We start from the raw sequence: 15,794 nt of genomic DNA, 5'->3' as shown, positions 1-15,794 counted from the left end.
GAATACAATTGAATTGAACTGAAACATGCAGTCTGGATAAGAAACCGTTCAAATCTGAGACAACTGGAGCAGTTTACTCATGCAGAGTGCACCAAAATAAATCACTTGACTGGAATAAATGCCTACATGGTTGTGCAAAAAAAACAGAAAATTGAGGTACCATTTAATTTGTCAAGGCTAGTTTCATTAGGGTTTTTCTTTCTTTAATGGAAAGGTGACACATATTTGTCCACAGCTGTGAATGTTGGTCCGCCTTTTGCTTTGATTGTGGCAGAAGTTCACTGTGGCATTGTTTCTGTGACCAAATCCAATGTCACATGTATTTCTATTTAGAGTCGCACCAATTTAAGATTTTGCTGTGATGATGGAAGAATAAAGCTTTTTCCAGCACATCGCAAATATTTGCAATAGGGTTGAGCTTTAGACTAATCCATGTATGGTTAATCCATGTGTGAAAGTGATGTTCCATGCTTCCTGAACCTCTCGTTTGCAATTTAAGCCTTATAAATCCTGGCATTGTCATCTTAAAATATGCCTGTACCACCAGGAAAGGAAGAAAAATGTATTGATGGAAAAACCTGGGCATTCAGGTAGTTTACTGGCCTCAATCCTGAATCTAGACCTGAACAACCGAAGCAAGACCAGATTATAGTAGACACTCCTCTTGTAACGTGATGCAGGTTTGGGCTCATCAGCCCACATGACATTTAGTTGCCAATCTTTATCCTCCCCAGTAAATAAAAGTTTAAAACGCTTACTTAGTTAGTTAGATCAGCTGGTGACGTGTTCCTTTGGCAAGGCAGTTCATTAAACAAACAGTGGCACATTTCTTTTCCAATAATGTTTTTCAATTGTTAACACTAAGCTCTTCTTGGAATAGTCTTAATGATTCTTGCACAAGGTCAGTTGAATTGTGATGCTGGTGCTTTATTTAAAGGGATGTGAAGTATGGATGAGGTGCATATTAGCTGAGGTCAGCAAAAGCTCAATGGATCAGACCATTTCCTGTCTGTACACGTAGAACAGCCAGCTACATCAACTTCTCCGCTCAGTTTCTTCTCCTTAGATTTGTGTGTATATTTCCAACCAAAAAAAAAAAAAAAAAAGAGGGGGGAGGAAAGTATACACAAACTACCATCACAGATATCATTTATGAGCATTAAAAGTTGTTTCAAATCTTAGTGTTACAATTTTCAGTTTGTCTTTAAATACCAGTGAATCTGCAGGTAATATAACTAAAGTTTAGAGAATATAGCTTAAAAGATGCATGTGATCCAACAGGCCAACGCAGCCATAGCATGCCTTAAATATCAGTGCAGTCATAAACGATAAACAGTTTACCTGATATCCCCGTTTGGGTTCTCTCCCACACAAACGTACATAGAAGAAACCTCGATACAGTACAATTACTCACTCACACCGAACACAGAATTCATACTATCGTCACAAAACATGGAGACAGTTGAGAGGTAACATGAGCTAACCTGAAAACACAGGAGACTGTGTCCTGCACAAGGAAAAGGCTTCAATAATGAACTGTTAATGTGGTTTTTATGCTAAAGTTTATCCCAGCTGGTTAAAAACATTCTTAAGTACTGGAAATGTATTGCTACACAGTGTTACTCCTTTTGAGTTTATATTTATACTTATAGAGTATGTAACGTACAAATGAATAAGCTCAGTTTGAAGATATAGCTATATCTGTGATTCTTTTTCGTTGTGAAATAAAGAGGAGACATGTATTATTTACATGATGGTGTCAGTGCAGTTATAAGAATGAGTGTTCACTCACTGACTAGAGTAGATATTAAAATAGTCAATGAGGTGTACGAGCCGTTTCATTTGACAGCTTTCACAGTAGAGAACAGCAGGCATCACTCATTTCATAAAAATGACAGCCTATACTCATCTATATATCTGATGGTGCTCAGTTATATCTTCTTGCATTGCTTTGCTTTGGATACATCAGCAGAATGAACGATGTGCGATCGACAAGACCAGTCCCCTTCCTCTCCCTTTTTAGACAGCAAATGTACTGTATACAGAATAAGACGATTCAAGCGTCCTCAGCGTCGGATCCACCCTCCCAAACCTCGCTAGCCATTTCCTGTTTGTGTCAGAAATGTCAACGGTTCAGAGATCAGGGAAGTGACAGGGGTCTTCCTTGTATTCTGCAGGGATGAAGAAAATAGACTCTTCAAAGTCATCGTAGCGGAATTCCTGAAAGGTGACGGTCGCTGTGATCGTGGGGAAGACGGGGATGTCTGCAAAGGCAGGAAACGGAACAGGAAAGCATGTTATTTTTCTGAACCTGCTCTTGAAAGCTCACCCACCCAGGACCCGAGCGACACGCTGACACGTACCGAGTTTGACTGGAAACCCAGGTGGCAGTTTCATCTGAACGAACTCTCGAAGTTTGCTGAAATGCTTGAACGGGGCTACGACTTCCAGCACGTTTAATAATCTGGAGACAAAAGAGAAGGAGTTGTCAGCTCTGTTGTTTTATAGTATCGTATTTGATAACAATGGTGACATATGGAGAGAGATGGGGGAGGACAACATGCAGCAGGAAATAAACCTGGGTTCTTGACCATTTTCCATTTACTTGAAGCCAAATGTAGTGAGATGACGCTGTGGTTAATTCGAAGAAGAAATAATAAATCAAGGAACCCCAAACATGCGTGCCTCTTATTAGAACAAAGGACAAGATTCTTGTCATGGCCTGTTATGAGAGTAGTTTGAGATTAGCTCTGGATAAACTTTTCCTTCAATACGTTTGTCAAATTAATCTGGATAAAAAAAAAATGCACAAGATGTCACTATAAACTTGATGAATACTGTTCAGTTTCAGTGAAAACAGCCTAGATGTATATAGTTATGGTAAAGAAGGTTTATAAGACGCCCTTTAATGAGTTTACATTCAATAATGACATTTTTGCAAAGGGTTTTCACGAGTCAGTCCTGTGCTCGAGTCACATGACCCTCAAATGCAATGATGAATACTTTGGTTGCTTGAATACAATAACTAGTCTTAATCAACTACACAGTGTGGCGTTACACCAAGTGTGTCTACGACTTCTTGATATCTCACTTTAAAGAAATTGTGTCTGCATAAACAGTTAGGAGTGAAATCTAGAGAATATAAACCACTAGGATCAGACTTAATATTATACAGGACTGTCTCAGAAATTAGAATATTGTGATAAAGTTATTTATTTTCTGTAATGCAATTAAAAGAACAAAAATGTGTATGTACTAACTGTATGTTATGTCTCATGTTAAGACAATTGTCTTCTTTCTTTCTTTTTTTTTTTTCAATATTCATAGATTCATATTCGAAATAAACACTACTACTAAAAAAAAAATGTCCTACATTCTGGATTCATTACAAATCAACTGAAATATTGCAAGCCTTTTATTATTTTAATATTGCTGATTATGGTTTACAGTTTAAGATTATGATTCCCAGAATATTCAAATTTTTTGAGATAGGATATTTGAGTTTTCCTGGTAAAGCACTACCGCTTTTGTCCAAAAGATGCCGCCAAACTCAGAAAAGCTGAAAGTTACGTTGTGCTGCTTTAAACTGTAAGCCATGATCAGCAATATTATATAATAATAATAATAATAATAATAATAATAATAATAATAATAATAATAATAATAATAATAATAATAATAATAATAATAATAATAATAATAAAACGCTTGCAATATTTCAGTTGATTTGTAATGAATCCAGAATGTATGACATTTTTGTTTTTTTAAATTGCATTACAGAAAATCACAATATTCTAATTTTCTGAGACAGTCCTGTATGCTACTAAACGATGCAACACTGGTCTTTTCTTTTCTTCCTGTAGGTGATTATGATATTAAACTGCACATTATAGAAGTAGCAAATATATTTTTTACCAACACAGAACATAAAATGCAACAGAGAAAGTTACATTAAAAAGACATTAGCTGTGACGAAGAATGCGGTTTTAATGTTGTCTCTATTAATGGTCATTCAGAGGAGGAGATAAAGCAATTTACTACAATAACAGACCCTGATGAAATCTTACATTATCATGTGCACATTTTAACATGTGTGTTTCTTTTCAAATGCACTTTTACCCAAATCCTGTTTGTTTGTTGTCCATAAACTCTTTCACGACCACGAGTCAACACAACACAATCTTTACTTGAAAATGAAAATAACTTATAGATTTAAAAAGCCATAACTTGTTGTTTGTGGTGTATTACAACTTTAAATTATAAAGCAATATCCCAGAAGAAGAAAAAAAGAAGAATTGGAGTTGAAACATTTGGTGCCAACATTTGGTCTGGGATTCACTCGGCCAGTTTTGAAATTGAAGGAACTGATGATTCTGTTTGTCTTTTATGAACAGAGTAAAAAATCTATTTTCTATAATAAAAATAAATAAACAAGTCTACCTAAATACTTCATCAAAGTTCAATAAATTTTAAAGAAGTGTCATGCTGCTGTGCGAGAATATGACATGACAGCAAGACCATAAAACAAGACTAAAGTGAAGTTTAGTGAATTATAAATATGATTTTTTTTTGTAGTCCTTTAACAAGTAGACGAGCTGATTCAATAAGCATTCGCTCTCTCTTGTCCCTGAAGAAGCTGATAAGTGAAACCCTTTTCACATCCCAGGCCTTCTTCGTTGTACCGTTACATCTGCACTCAACCTTTTCCTGAAATCCCAAGTGTGTTTAACCAAGAACGAGCAGCACGGGGAGCTTCGTAAATAGTGTGACGAAGGACAGGATGTACTTACGACTCGATGCCCAGAGGGAAATCCTGGCTCATGGCTACAGTAGCTTTGAAGTTCTTTTTGCTTTCCTTACACACAAGGTCCCGGCCAAGATGAGGAGGCCTGGAGGTGGGAAGAGACGGAGATAAATGTATAAAGGTGTATTACACACTCAGCAGATGCATTTGTGTAGCTGCCGTGAATAAATTAGCCAACGACTGATGAAATCACTCTAAATACGAGGCGCTTACTTTCCGCGCTCTGCGCTGATGTACTCCTCCCAAGAAATGGTGTTGGGGGCTGGAGCTGTGAGAGATTGCCTCCTCACAGGCTGCAGAGTAAAAAACATCCATCAGTTGCATAATCAACACGATCAGCATGTAAATTTAATTAGCATGCTAATTTTCCTTCATCACCTCAAAGTTCTGCTCACTGATGCTGCCTCCTTTACTCAAGCTCTCCATGATGGCTTTGTTCCTCAAGATGTCCTCCTCACTCAAGTGTTCCCGCCGCTTCCTCGACTCTAGCATCAGGCCGTTCACTGAATAGAAGTCGGCCAGGAAGTTTCCAACCCTCTCCTGCGAAGGAAGCAAACAGATGTGGGAAAGCCGTCCCGAGTTACACGAGTTATAACATGAATATTTATCTGTACCAACTCATAACGCAAGAAAAGTACAACTATAAAGATGCACATTTTTTTAAAGTCAGAAGATAAACTTGACGTGTTGTGAGATTAGTAAAAAGATGTTGCGGCTCTGAAAGATAAAACCACTGCAGGTGAATGTGGATGTAAGAAACAAATGATTAAGTGGTACCAAGCTGAAAGACTGTGGTTTTGTTATTGTTTGCTAACTTTCCTCCTATGTGCATTCACAAACCACTCGGCAACTGATTGTGGTGACACTGCTTAACTAGAATAACAATGACTGCGTTTACATGCAGTCAATAGCCCTTTTAAAACCTGAATATTAGCAATAAACCGGTTTTGCACAGCCATGTAAACACCAATAACCCCTTTGAATAACTGGAATTTGCTCATATTCCGGTTAAAAAAAAAACCTGAATATGACCCCAGGGTTACTCCTTTTAAAACCCGAATATTCGGATATTGGGATATCTCGATCAAACAGAACATGAATTTGTTTTTCTGCGCATGCTCTTTTCGCAAGGAATCTTGGTCTTTTGAGTCCAGGAAGTTCTTATAAACATGGAGAAACGCAAGACCATGCCACACTTTTGGAGTGAGGAGGAGACTAATCATTTTATAAATGTAATGAAGGATATGAACATTTATGCCACTTTTGCACTAGTCTTTACTCGGCCCGACTCGGCTCGTCACGCCTCTACCCGCCTCTACCCGTTTTGTCCCCGTTTGTTTTTCCACAGCCAGGGGAGAAGTGGGGGGGTTGGGGTGAAGCTGCTGTGACGTACTCGATTGCGCAACCGCTTTGTTCATGTCAGCGCTGATCAGAAATCAGCTGGAGCCGCGAGCGGCTGAGAGTAAAACAGCCTGTCTACATCCCTTTTTTAATTTTCTCGACAGCCACCAGGTTTATGAACATCTGCACCTCAGATTTGGATCACCAAACAGACGTTTTGCGCTTTATAATAAAATCGCCACGAGCCGCGAGTCGCGCTGACTCCCGCTTCCTGATTCAAACGTCTGACCGCCCCGCCCCCGATCAATCAGTGGCGCGGAGGGTGATGACGTCAGAAATAGTCCCGGCTCAGCCCGGATAGAACCTCGCCAGAATGGTTACAGAAAATGTATCGGCTTGGAGCGGCTCTACCCGTCTCAGTCCTTAGTGCAAAAGCGCAAGACGGGGCCGTGGCAGGTAGAACCGAGCTGAGGCAGGACTAGTGGAAAAGGGCCATTAGAAAGACCCGGGATAGCTAGATTTACAAGAAGGTGAGCGAAAAGTTGCACAAAGCAGCATTTGTTTTGAATTTGGATACAGGAAGAAGAAGCGGAAATGACGGTAATTGCGTCATGACGTTCTCCGTGCGTCGCTGGTTTGATCGGGATATCCCAAATGATTAATTACCATGTATACAGGGATAACCCGGTTTGCTCACGCATGTAAACGGAATATTCTGAATGTTTCAGTAACTGGAATATTAGCAATAACCCGAATTTTGACTGCATGTAAGCATAGTCATTGAAGCTACCTAATAACCACTCTGGAATACGACTACGTGTGAATGCTGCAGGAGCATCTACACGTGAGTGAGTGTGTGCTGGCAATAGTTTGTCCTTGAGACTTCTTGCCGTCAGCATATATACTGCTTTCCACTCGCTGAATTGTACTGCAGATATGTTAAAACGTATATATAGCGTTAAATTCCAAATATAAAACTAGACATCAATAGAAGAATGTATTTTCTTATAGACCGTACATAGTCTCAAGTTATTATTTTGTCTGTGATAATGAATTTATTTTAATTTGGGTCATTAATAGTGACTGGTGTCAAACTACAACCGATCAACACGCTCGTCTTTAGTTTCTGACTCACATCAACAATGAATTTCTCTGAACGTTATGTTCATTTAAAAAGGAATCACAACATAAAGAGAGTGCATGCAGCAGCTGGACTGCAGCAGCAGCAGAACAGCCCAAGGTTGTTCATGTTCATTCAATAGGCCTTTTATTCTGCATTGAAAATGTGATGTTTAACCAATATCTTCCTGAAGGTCCCAGTTGACTTTGTTGAGCCCATCAGGGCGGGACAAGGACCAACTTTCTTATTAGTAAAAGGCTTCAAGTGATGCTTGAATTAATGCAGAGGTTTTAATGCAGGATTTTTAGCATAAAGTAGCGTCACTGTGTCCTTTCATACAAGCCTTACTGTTTTATCCTCCCTGAAGAGCCAGCCAATCTGACTACGAGAGAAAGTGATGGACTTGGTTGACAGAGTTGCAGAGTAGACGTCGCTGCTCATCAGAATATCCACTTCTTCCTCAGTCTCCATCTCTGACTCCTTGGAGGCGGGGGGAGAAAGTTAGGGCTTCTTTTTTCATATCAAACGGATGACAGAATAAATGAACGACACGGGTCTGGTCAAATCAGTCACTAACCTCGTGGTGTATTCTTTGGTAAACTTTTGCCTCGTTGTCCAGAACCACGAAGGACTGGGCGGGTGCAGCATCACCATTAAAAATGAAGCTCAGATCTCCTCGCTGACACTTCATATCATTGAAGTCTATGAGGGTGGTGTCAAGTCTAAATCAAGATAGAGGACAGAGAATTGAGAGGCTGTGAAGTTTGTTACGTCCTACTTTTAGATCTAAAAGGAGGTTCTTGGCCTGGATATCAACTATTTGATGCATTTAACACTCATTCTATTTTCCTCAGGAGCAAGTACAGCACAGCCTTTATACTCGTTGTGCGGCGTCTTACCTGATATTAATGCCCTGCTTGTAGATTTTACAAGTGTCAGATGGCAGCATTCGGGACAACAAAGGCACTGAAACAGACACAAGCTGGATAAACTCATCTGTGGTAACTGAACAGTTAGTCACAGCAGAAAATAGACACGTATATCTAAAATGACAATTTTAGCCACTTAAACAACCCGTCTGAGGAGAACAAAAAAGCATTACATCTAATCTTACCAACTATCTCATGCTATTACATGTACGTGAATGAGGATTATATATTATATATGGGCTATATATTTGTATAAAAAGGAAAACTCACCCCAGCTCTGAAAATCCCAATGCAACTCCAGATAAAAGTCACCGAGCTGCAACAAACAGAAACACGTGTTTTAAGGATATTACTGGTATATGCAACAGAAAAAAAAAAACACAATATGCAACCTCAAGGGCAGCCAGAAGTAATTTATGCAAATTGATGCTAGCAGAGGTTTTCCAAACAGAATAGACTGAATGTTCAATGATGCAGAATGATACTGGTAACCCATGAGCAGCCACAGCGGCGTCTGTGGAAGGGACCCTGCTCGTGATCCTCACCTCCCTGAGAGCTTTCAGTAATTTCGGCCTCTTATCTTCCACACTCTCCCTTGACTGCTGCTTTAACTTCCGCAGCACTGCTGTAACTGAGGAAAAAGAACAGCAATGATTCAGATACATGAAACAGCAAAGGGCAGTAGCTGACTGAGCTGCATCCACTGTCTTAAAGTACATGTCCAATTTGTACTAGCACAAGCCTCGATAAAGGAATACAGCTTCACTGAACGCCTACACTCACACAGATCATCAGTGTGTACCAGCATATTTCAGATAAGTAGCAAGTAACAGCAGGACTGAAATGCCAAGATAAGTAAGTGGAGGTGAGTCAAAAACACACGCTTGCATTTGGTCCCAAAAGGAGGCCGACAGAAATATGTATGCTTGTGATAAACTGTTAAAGGTCAAATTTGATTTCAATTCCATACCTGTTCTGCCATAAATATTGCCTATAGAACACTTTTGATAGCCTGCTTAACTGCAGTTATGAAAATGTGTTAACAAAAGAAGTTAGAGTAAAATTTAACCTCGGTTGCAGTTTAACAAATAGACATTATAGCCAGGATCAAATAATGGCACTTTAAATGATAACATTAGTTGGAAAGGATGCGTTTCATTAAGTGCCCACTAAGTGGACATCATTATCTTTTTAATATATATATATATATATATATATATATATATATATATAATATATATGTAAAAAATGCATCAGTCTTTTTGGATAACTTATCATACAGAGGGAGAAAACATTTACAGGCGCCATTTTCTTCACAGAGGACTGATAGATGGTTAAGAGCTCTGCTGTGTTTACATAAACAAAACAGGAGGAAGAACTGCTTATCTGCTTGGGCTAATTAAAACATACCATACTACTGTACTGTCAGGCAACAGCCTGGATCACCGGCTCAGGGAGAGACTGACCAGTAACCCTTTAATGATAGCAGGTGGACCGCAGCGAAGTCAGCAGATCTTAGTGTATCGTGGTTTTCTCAGCCCTGGGAAATACTAAACTAAGAACAGTTGTCACTAGGAGGGCTACTGCTGACGAGGCGCTCGCGGCTCCTCACTGCGCACACGCATATACTACCCGTGAGCAAGCTGCTGACACAACGTGCACAGGTGGAAACGCAAGAGGTGATGAGTAATGACATGGCTGCAGTGGGTTTTAAAAAGCTGCAAGCCCCACACATAAACACTGCGTAGTAGGCAAACCTTATCTACCGTTTCTCACTTCCACTATAAGTACTACAGGCTGTCTAGTGCAAAAAAAAGGAGAAAAAAATCTAAATACCCTGCTGTGTCATTGGTGTATGACTTTCCACGTCCTTGCTGAGGATTTAAATGTGCCCAGCCCCCACCCCTCTCTGCTCCCCTGCTGTCCCCTGTGAGAGATATGACCTTCTCAGAGCAAAGCTGCTGGTTTCGGTCCCCGTCCCCAACCAGCCTGCCATGACAGGCGGAGATAGCGGAGATGCATACCAAAAAGGTTCAGGGTCATTTGTCACAAACTAAAAGGTTTTAAAGCCTGTAAAGCAGAAGATGCTGATAGGTCAGTTACGTCATCTTTCCAGCCAAAGGCAACAACTAAGAGCACGAGCTTAGCACAACTGCGAAAACTGATTATTATTATGGATTCATAGTCCTTTCTCCCTGCAATTTCATCTTTTCATCTTTCCCTGCGCAGAAACAAAACCACATCCAGAAAAGGGCTGTGCATGTATTGCAGAAGTGTGAGCAGGGACTTTTCAAATGCCAGAATATTTCATTTCTCTAGATATCACATCTAAAACAGCAATACTGTTAGGCGGAGTAGTGAACACGCTATAAGCTCAGCACTTCCTAATACCATAAGCCGTGGCACTCGCTGCTTTCAAGCCCATCTGGATGACAGGGACTCGGAAAAAAATCCTTACCTTTAACTTTTGAGCTGGGCTGACCAGACGACCGATTCTATCATTTGAATAATTCATTAATAAAGGCATTTTATACCCGACCACTCATCCAGTAGCCTCACCAAATTATTATCTCTTTTGACTACTAATTTTAAATGATATGTATCTTTATAATAACCGTCAGCAACAGAGACATTATTATCACTCTTGAAGGTTTTTTTCCCATTGAAAATAAAAGATCCAAGAGCTGTAATTCATATTCCATATTATAAGTTCTCAGCCACTAGAAGGGAAGTCAGCTATGCTCATAACAGGAAAACAAAGTTAAATCCAGGGGAATCAGACTAATTATTTAGATTGTAGAGGAAAACAACTGGCTGAGCAGGCCAGTATGACAGCAGTTAAGCAACTGATATTTCCATAAAAGAAAATAGGAAATCTCAGGGACAAAAGCCATTCTCAGCAGCGGTGTGATAACTTACTCATCTGCCTGTCACCGTAGCTGATGGCTTCTGCGAGGGGACTCCATCCCTGTGCGTTCTTTATCTTTACAGGTGCATTGTGAGCAAGGAGTAGGAGAGCACACTCTGAAAAAAGAAAAACCATAAATCATCACAGAAAAATGAAAAATTCACTCTGGACAGGTAATGGTCCATTTGATGCAACCTTTTTTTTTTTTTTACCTGGAAGGGTGAAGCTTTTTGTCTCACCTGACAATGTGAACCTTCATATCCAGACAAAATTGGTATTTTAACAGAAATTTCCCCAACTAACATCAATAACTAAAGTGAAGTAAGATGGTGTGACTCAGTAATTAAGGAATCTGGGACCTCAGGGGTGAATCAAATACATTTTAGAGTGAATTTGGAGATTTTCATTTTGATTTTATAACATAATGGGGATTAAATATCTATCTCTTGCACTCTTTTTATAATGACGTGACATTTCTATTTAATATACTTAAAATTCAACAAAATCCAGCGTTTAAAGACATGTTTTCTAAGTTCAATACAACATGTCACCAAAGATGACAAGGGATTTTTTTACTTTTCACTCAAGTTTTTTTTTTCTGTGGTGTACAAATTGTAAATATCATTGAAGAAAAATTTGAATTTTTTTCTGTCCATTAAATTTACAAATGCAAGCGTTCATGAGTGAACACTGATCTTTTTGGATTTGTCTATTCATGTATTATATCTAAACTATAGTAACCTAACTTGACAGAAGTCTGAGAAGCCTGATAAGCCAGGCCAGTACAGCTATGTTTGTAAGCAAATATTTAATTATTTACTAGATATATAGTTTAAGTTTAGTTTATTTCGGTCATGACATTACAAAAAAAGAATAAAAATAAGACAAACATCAAAATAGCTTTTACAAAATTAAAAATAAAATAAAAATGACAACAAGGAAACGAATACACCGTTCAAAGAAAACATTACAACAAAGTTTCCAATATACAAATAACATCTAGACCGAAAAAGGTGTAGGCTGACGCAAAGCTTATTCATTGCTTACCCTCAAAAGGATTATTTAAAGTAATGAAATAAAAGCAAGAAGTAAGAGATAAGACTGCCAGTAAAACAATTGCCTCCATGGGGATAACAAAGATTCCTTGAAAAATAAGAAAGAAAAAAAAGGTGCAGTCTACATGTTTCCTTCATCCTTGAATAATCAAATCAAATCACCAATTAAATGAATACCCAAATCAACATAGTAAGCATTACCACTCATTACTTTGGTATAGAGAAATCATCCTTCTTTTCAATGTTGTCTCAGAAAATTAGAATATTGTGATAAAGTCCTTTATTTTCTGTAATGCAAAAATGTCATACATTCTGGATTCATTACAAATCAACTGAAATATTGCAAGCCTTTTATTATTTTAATATTGCTGATCATGGCTTACAGCTTAAGAAAACTCAAATATCCTACATGTATCTCCAAAAATTAGAATATTCTGGGAATCTTAATCTTAAACTGTAAGCCATAATCAGCAATATTAAAATAATAAAAGGCTTGCAATATTTCAGTTGATTTGTAATGAATCCAGAATGTATGACATTTTTGTTTTTTTAATTGCATTACAGAAAATAAAGAACTTTATCACAATATTCTAATTTTCTGAGACAGTCCTGAATGTATATATTTGGACTCATTTTTATTTTGCCTTACCTTTGTGGCCCATCATTATAGCCAGATGTAGAGGTGTGTTTCCTGGAGAGAGAGAGAATTACATTAACTCTTGTCCAGTTTAACATGTTAAAAAAAAATAGAGTTAACCCAACTTGTGCAGTCATTGGTTGTATTTGGTATTTGTTTTCCACTTTAAAACAATGTTGTGATGAGAACGGAAGCCTTTGGAACATTTGTACATACGTTTTGGGAATGTGATCTTTTAATAAGTTTCTGGAAATCAATTAATTCCTTCACACAATCAACTTCAAACATCTCAATTAATTTTGAGTTAAGCTCCAATTTGTATTTATTAAATGACACACAGGATCTTCAGTTAGACCGGAAAAAAAGCAGGATATCAATTATGATTACATACTTCGCTAAGAAATGCATACTTTTACTTTGGAAAGATGATTCCCCTCCAACTTTCAAGTTTTTTTTGGATCAAATTTCAGTTTTTTTACCATCGGAAAAATTTACTTTAGAAAAATATAACCGTGGTCATATTTTTCAAGAATTTTGGTTCCCATTATTTTCAAAACTGGCTAATTTTTCCAAAGGGGACCAATGAGTATCTTTATTTTCGAACTTGTGCCTTATATGTATGTATGTTTGTATGTATGTATGGATATATATATAGTTTGATATCGCTGTTGCTGCCATTATATATATTTTTTTTATTTATTCATTTATTTTTTAATATTTATTTAATTTTGTTCTCCCTTAATGTATGTTTTTTTTTTCCCCTAGGGTAATTATGGGGAGGGTAGGAATGTGGGTATAATAGAAATCATGCATGTGAAAATGTGAATTGTGAAATAAAAAGATATTAGAAAAAAAATAGAGTTAACCCAACTTGTGCAGTCATTGGTTGTATTTGGTATTTTTGTTTCCCACTTGAAAACAATGTTGTGATGCGAACACAAGCCTTTACCGTGCACATCTTTCAGAGAGATGCTGTGGGTCCTGATGAGAGACGAGAGCCGACGCACATCTGCTGTGAACACGCACTCGTGAACTGGAAACTCGGACTCCTCGCTGGTCAGGATGATGGTGTTCTTGTTCTGATCGTTATCGTTGATGTTGTTGGCATTGAGTTGCTGCTGCTGCAGCACCGAGCCTCGCAGAGACTTCTGGAAAGCCTTGTTAGTCTTCAAGCCGGTGCCGTTGTTGGTTTCATCGTAGATGTCCGTCATGGCTTCATTCTTGTTGGCTTTGTTGTGGTCCTTCCTCGCAGCGGTGCGGATCTTCTCCCCGGTCATGATGACTCCCACCGTGCGGTGCAGGTTTCAAGGCTGGTGAAGGTGTGGCGGGTTAATGTGTGCACTAATCAGCATATGAAAAGCCTACATATAAAGGAAAAGTAAAACAATCCCGATCTCTTAGCTAGTTCCTCGGGGTTTAAAAAAAAAAGGTTTCAGATGCTCATCATCGACATTAGCTTTCAGACCGCGTTAGCTCGTTAGCTCTGAATAAGAAACTGGACATGGTGGGCGCGGCGAGCAAGGCTGGAATTAACACTAAAAAACAACAGAAGACTTACTCACTAAACAAACAGAAAGTAAAGAATGACATCAAGTTGTCGGCGACTACATCGTCGTCTCTTCTGTCTCCTTCCTAACACACGTTTGACAGTGATACTGGCTCAAGCCGTGCGTCAAAATTCAAGTCGTTAGTACAATAAACCTCCGTCCAGGGACGAGCTGAAGCTCGCTTCCGACACGACGGTCCTGGTTTGCGACTCAGTGACCTGTTTTTTTTGTTTTTTTTTTATGTAATTATTTAAAAATTCATGGTTGACCACACACATATATTATTATTATTATTATTATTATACATTACATTATTACATATAAATCTACACTTTCATTTACCTCTTTGTCGTACCTCCAGTCACCAATCCTTTATCAAATTTCATGGCCCTCAACTCTGGAACTGTTTAGATAGATCTCTTAAGTTAGTGTCATCCTTGTTTACCCATGTTTAGGACCAACTTAATGGGGTATCTTTATATAGACAAAATTAACAGGCTATTCGTACTAAAATGAAATTGCCATTTCATAGATATTTTGGTTTGGGTGTTTATTGTATTTTTCTTTGTTTCTTTTACCTTTTCTTTTCCTCTCTATTCTTTTTCTATTGATTGATTTGTTTTGGTGATTTTGTATTTTGTATATTTTCCTCTCCTGCACAAATTATTTGTCCTTGTATGATAAAAAAAACTTTACTGTTGTCATTGTGCAAATAAATAAATAATAAAATATAAAAAAATAAAATAAAAATATACATCATTTTATTATACATTACAAACACACTAGTTCTTGCATGAAGGCTATAAAAACATTTAGTCAAACTTTGTCTTTTCGTGTGGTTGTTATTATTGTTTTATTCTCTTGTCATACTCGTTATCTATTTCTGTTATTGTAAACTTGTAATTTTGTTTATTTGTTTGTTTATGTATTTTTGAGCATGTTGAGTCCATGCTTGTAATGTGAAATGTGCTTTATAAATAACTTGACTTGAAATAACATGACTTGACTTGACTTGTCTTTTCTAGTACTCCTGTTTCTTTTTTCCCTGATTGCGTTATCTTGTTGATAAATCACAAATTGGGTGTTTACTGGGAAGCAATTAAAAATAAAGACTTATTTAGTAACTAGGCTTTGTCTTAGTTTCTTAGTCTTGTTTTTAGTCTTCCTTGTAAAGCGCTCTGAGATCTGTCGCTCCAGGTGAAAAGCGCTATATAAATTGAAACTATTATTATTATTATTATTATTATTATTATTATTATTATTACTATTATATAAAAACCATATACAACCACATACTCCTCCTTTGGCTGAGGAGTCAAAGCAACAATAAACCCCACCAATCTTTATCGAAAGTAACAGCAGAAAAGTACAAATGCAGACATATAAAAGTAAACTGCTTTCTATTATTTTATTTATTCCTTTTGTCTTTGTTATTATGGAAACCCAAGAGTTG

At 37.8% G+C, this 15,794-nt stretch overlaps 1 protein-coding gene across 2 annotated transcripts; it reads right to left on the bottom strand.

Annotated features, from left to right (window-relative positions):
• Positions 1-906: 906 nt before the first annotated feature.
• Positions 907-14,498, bottom strand: LOC133452789 (ankyrin repeat domain-containing protein 13C-like). Of its 2 annotated transcripts, none has more exons than XM_061732432.1 (14): positions 14,357-14,498; positions 13,744-14,104; positions 12,807-12,848; positions 11,114-11,218; positions 8,740-8,825; positions 8,465-8,510; positions 8,165-8,231; positions 7,843-7,987; positions 7,614-7,745; positions 5,183-5,344; positions 5,018-5,097; positions 4,791-4,889; positions 2,364-2,464; positions 907-2,264 (listed from the first exon to the last, which is right to left on the bottom strand). In XM_061732432.1, the coding sequence occupies exons 2-14, from the start codon at positions 14,069-14,071 to the stop codon at positions 2,134-2,136; spliced, it is 1,524 nt and encodes a 507-aa protein (XP_061588416.1). In that variant the 5' UTR covers positions 14,072-14,104; positions 14,357-14,498; the 3' UTR covers positions 907-2,133. The 2 variants fall into 2 exon arrangements, with proteins under 2 accessions (XP_061588416.1, XP_061588417.1); XM_061732433.1 differs by having other exon boundaries at positions 14,353-14,492.
• Positions 14,499-15,794: the final 1,296 nt, after the last annotated feature.

This window comes from Cololabis saira, chromosome 10 (assembly GCF_033807715.1).
Source record: "Cololabis saira isolate AMF1-May2022 chromosome 10, fColSai1.1, whole genome shotgun sequence".
In the NCBI taxonomy this organism is placed as follows: Eukaryota; Metazoa; Chordata; class Actinopteri; order Beloniformes; family Belonidae; genus Cololabis; species Cololabis saira.
Note: the sequence above shows the minus strand (reverse complement) of the source record. Positions and strands in the feature narration are given on the sequence as shown.

What these genes read in the sequence shown, in the direction of transcription:
- LOC133452789 (XM_061732432.1), bottom strand. Translation starts at nt 14,071, where the DNA reads ATGACCGGGGAGAAGATCCGCACCGCTGCGAGGAAGGACCACAACAAA. An exon ending in TATAATGATGGGCCACAAAG is followed by an intron (nt 11,219 to 12,806) that starts GTAAGGCAAAAT and finishes TTCTTTTTTCAG; the next exon opens with AGTGTGCTCTCCTACTCCTT. An exon ending in ATCAGCGCAGAGCGCGGAAA is followed by an intron (nt 4,890 to 5,017) that starts GTAAGCGCCTCG and finishes TCCCACCTCCAG; the next exon opens with GCCTCCTCATCTTGGCCGGG.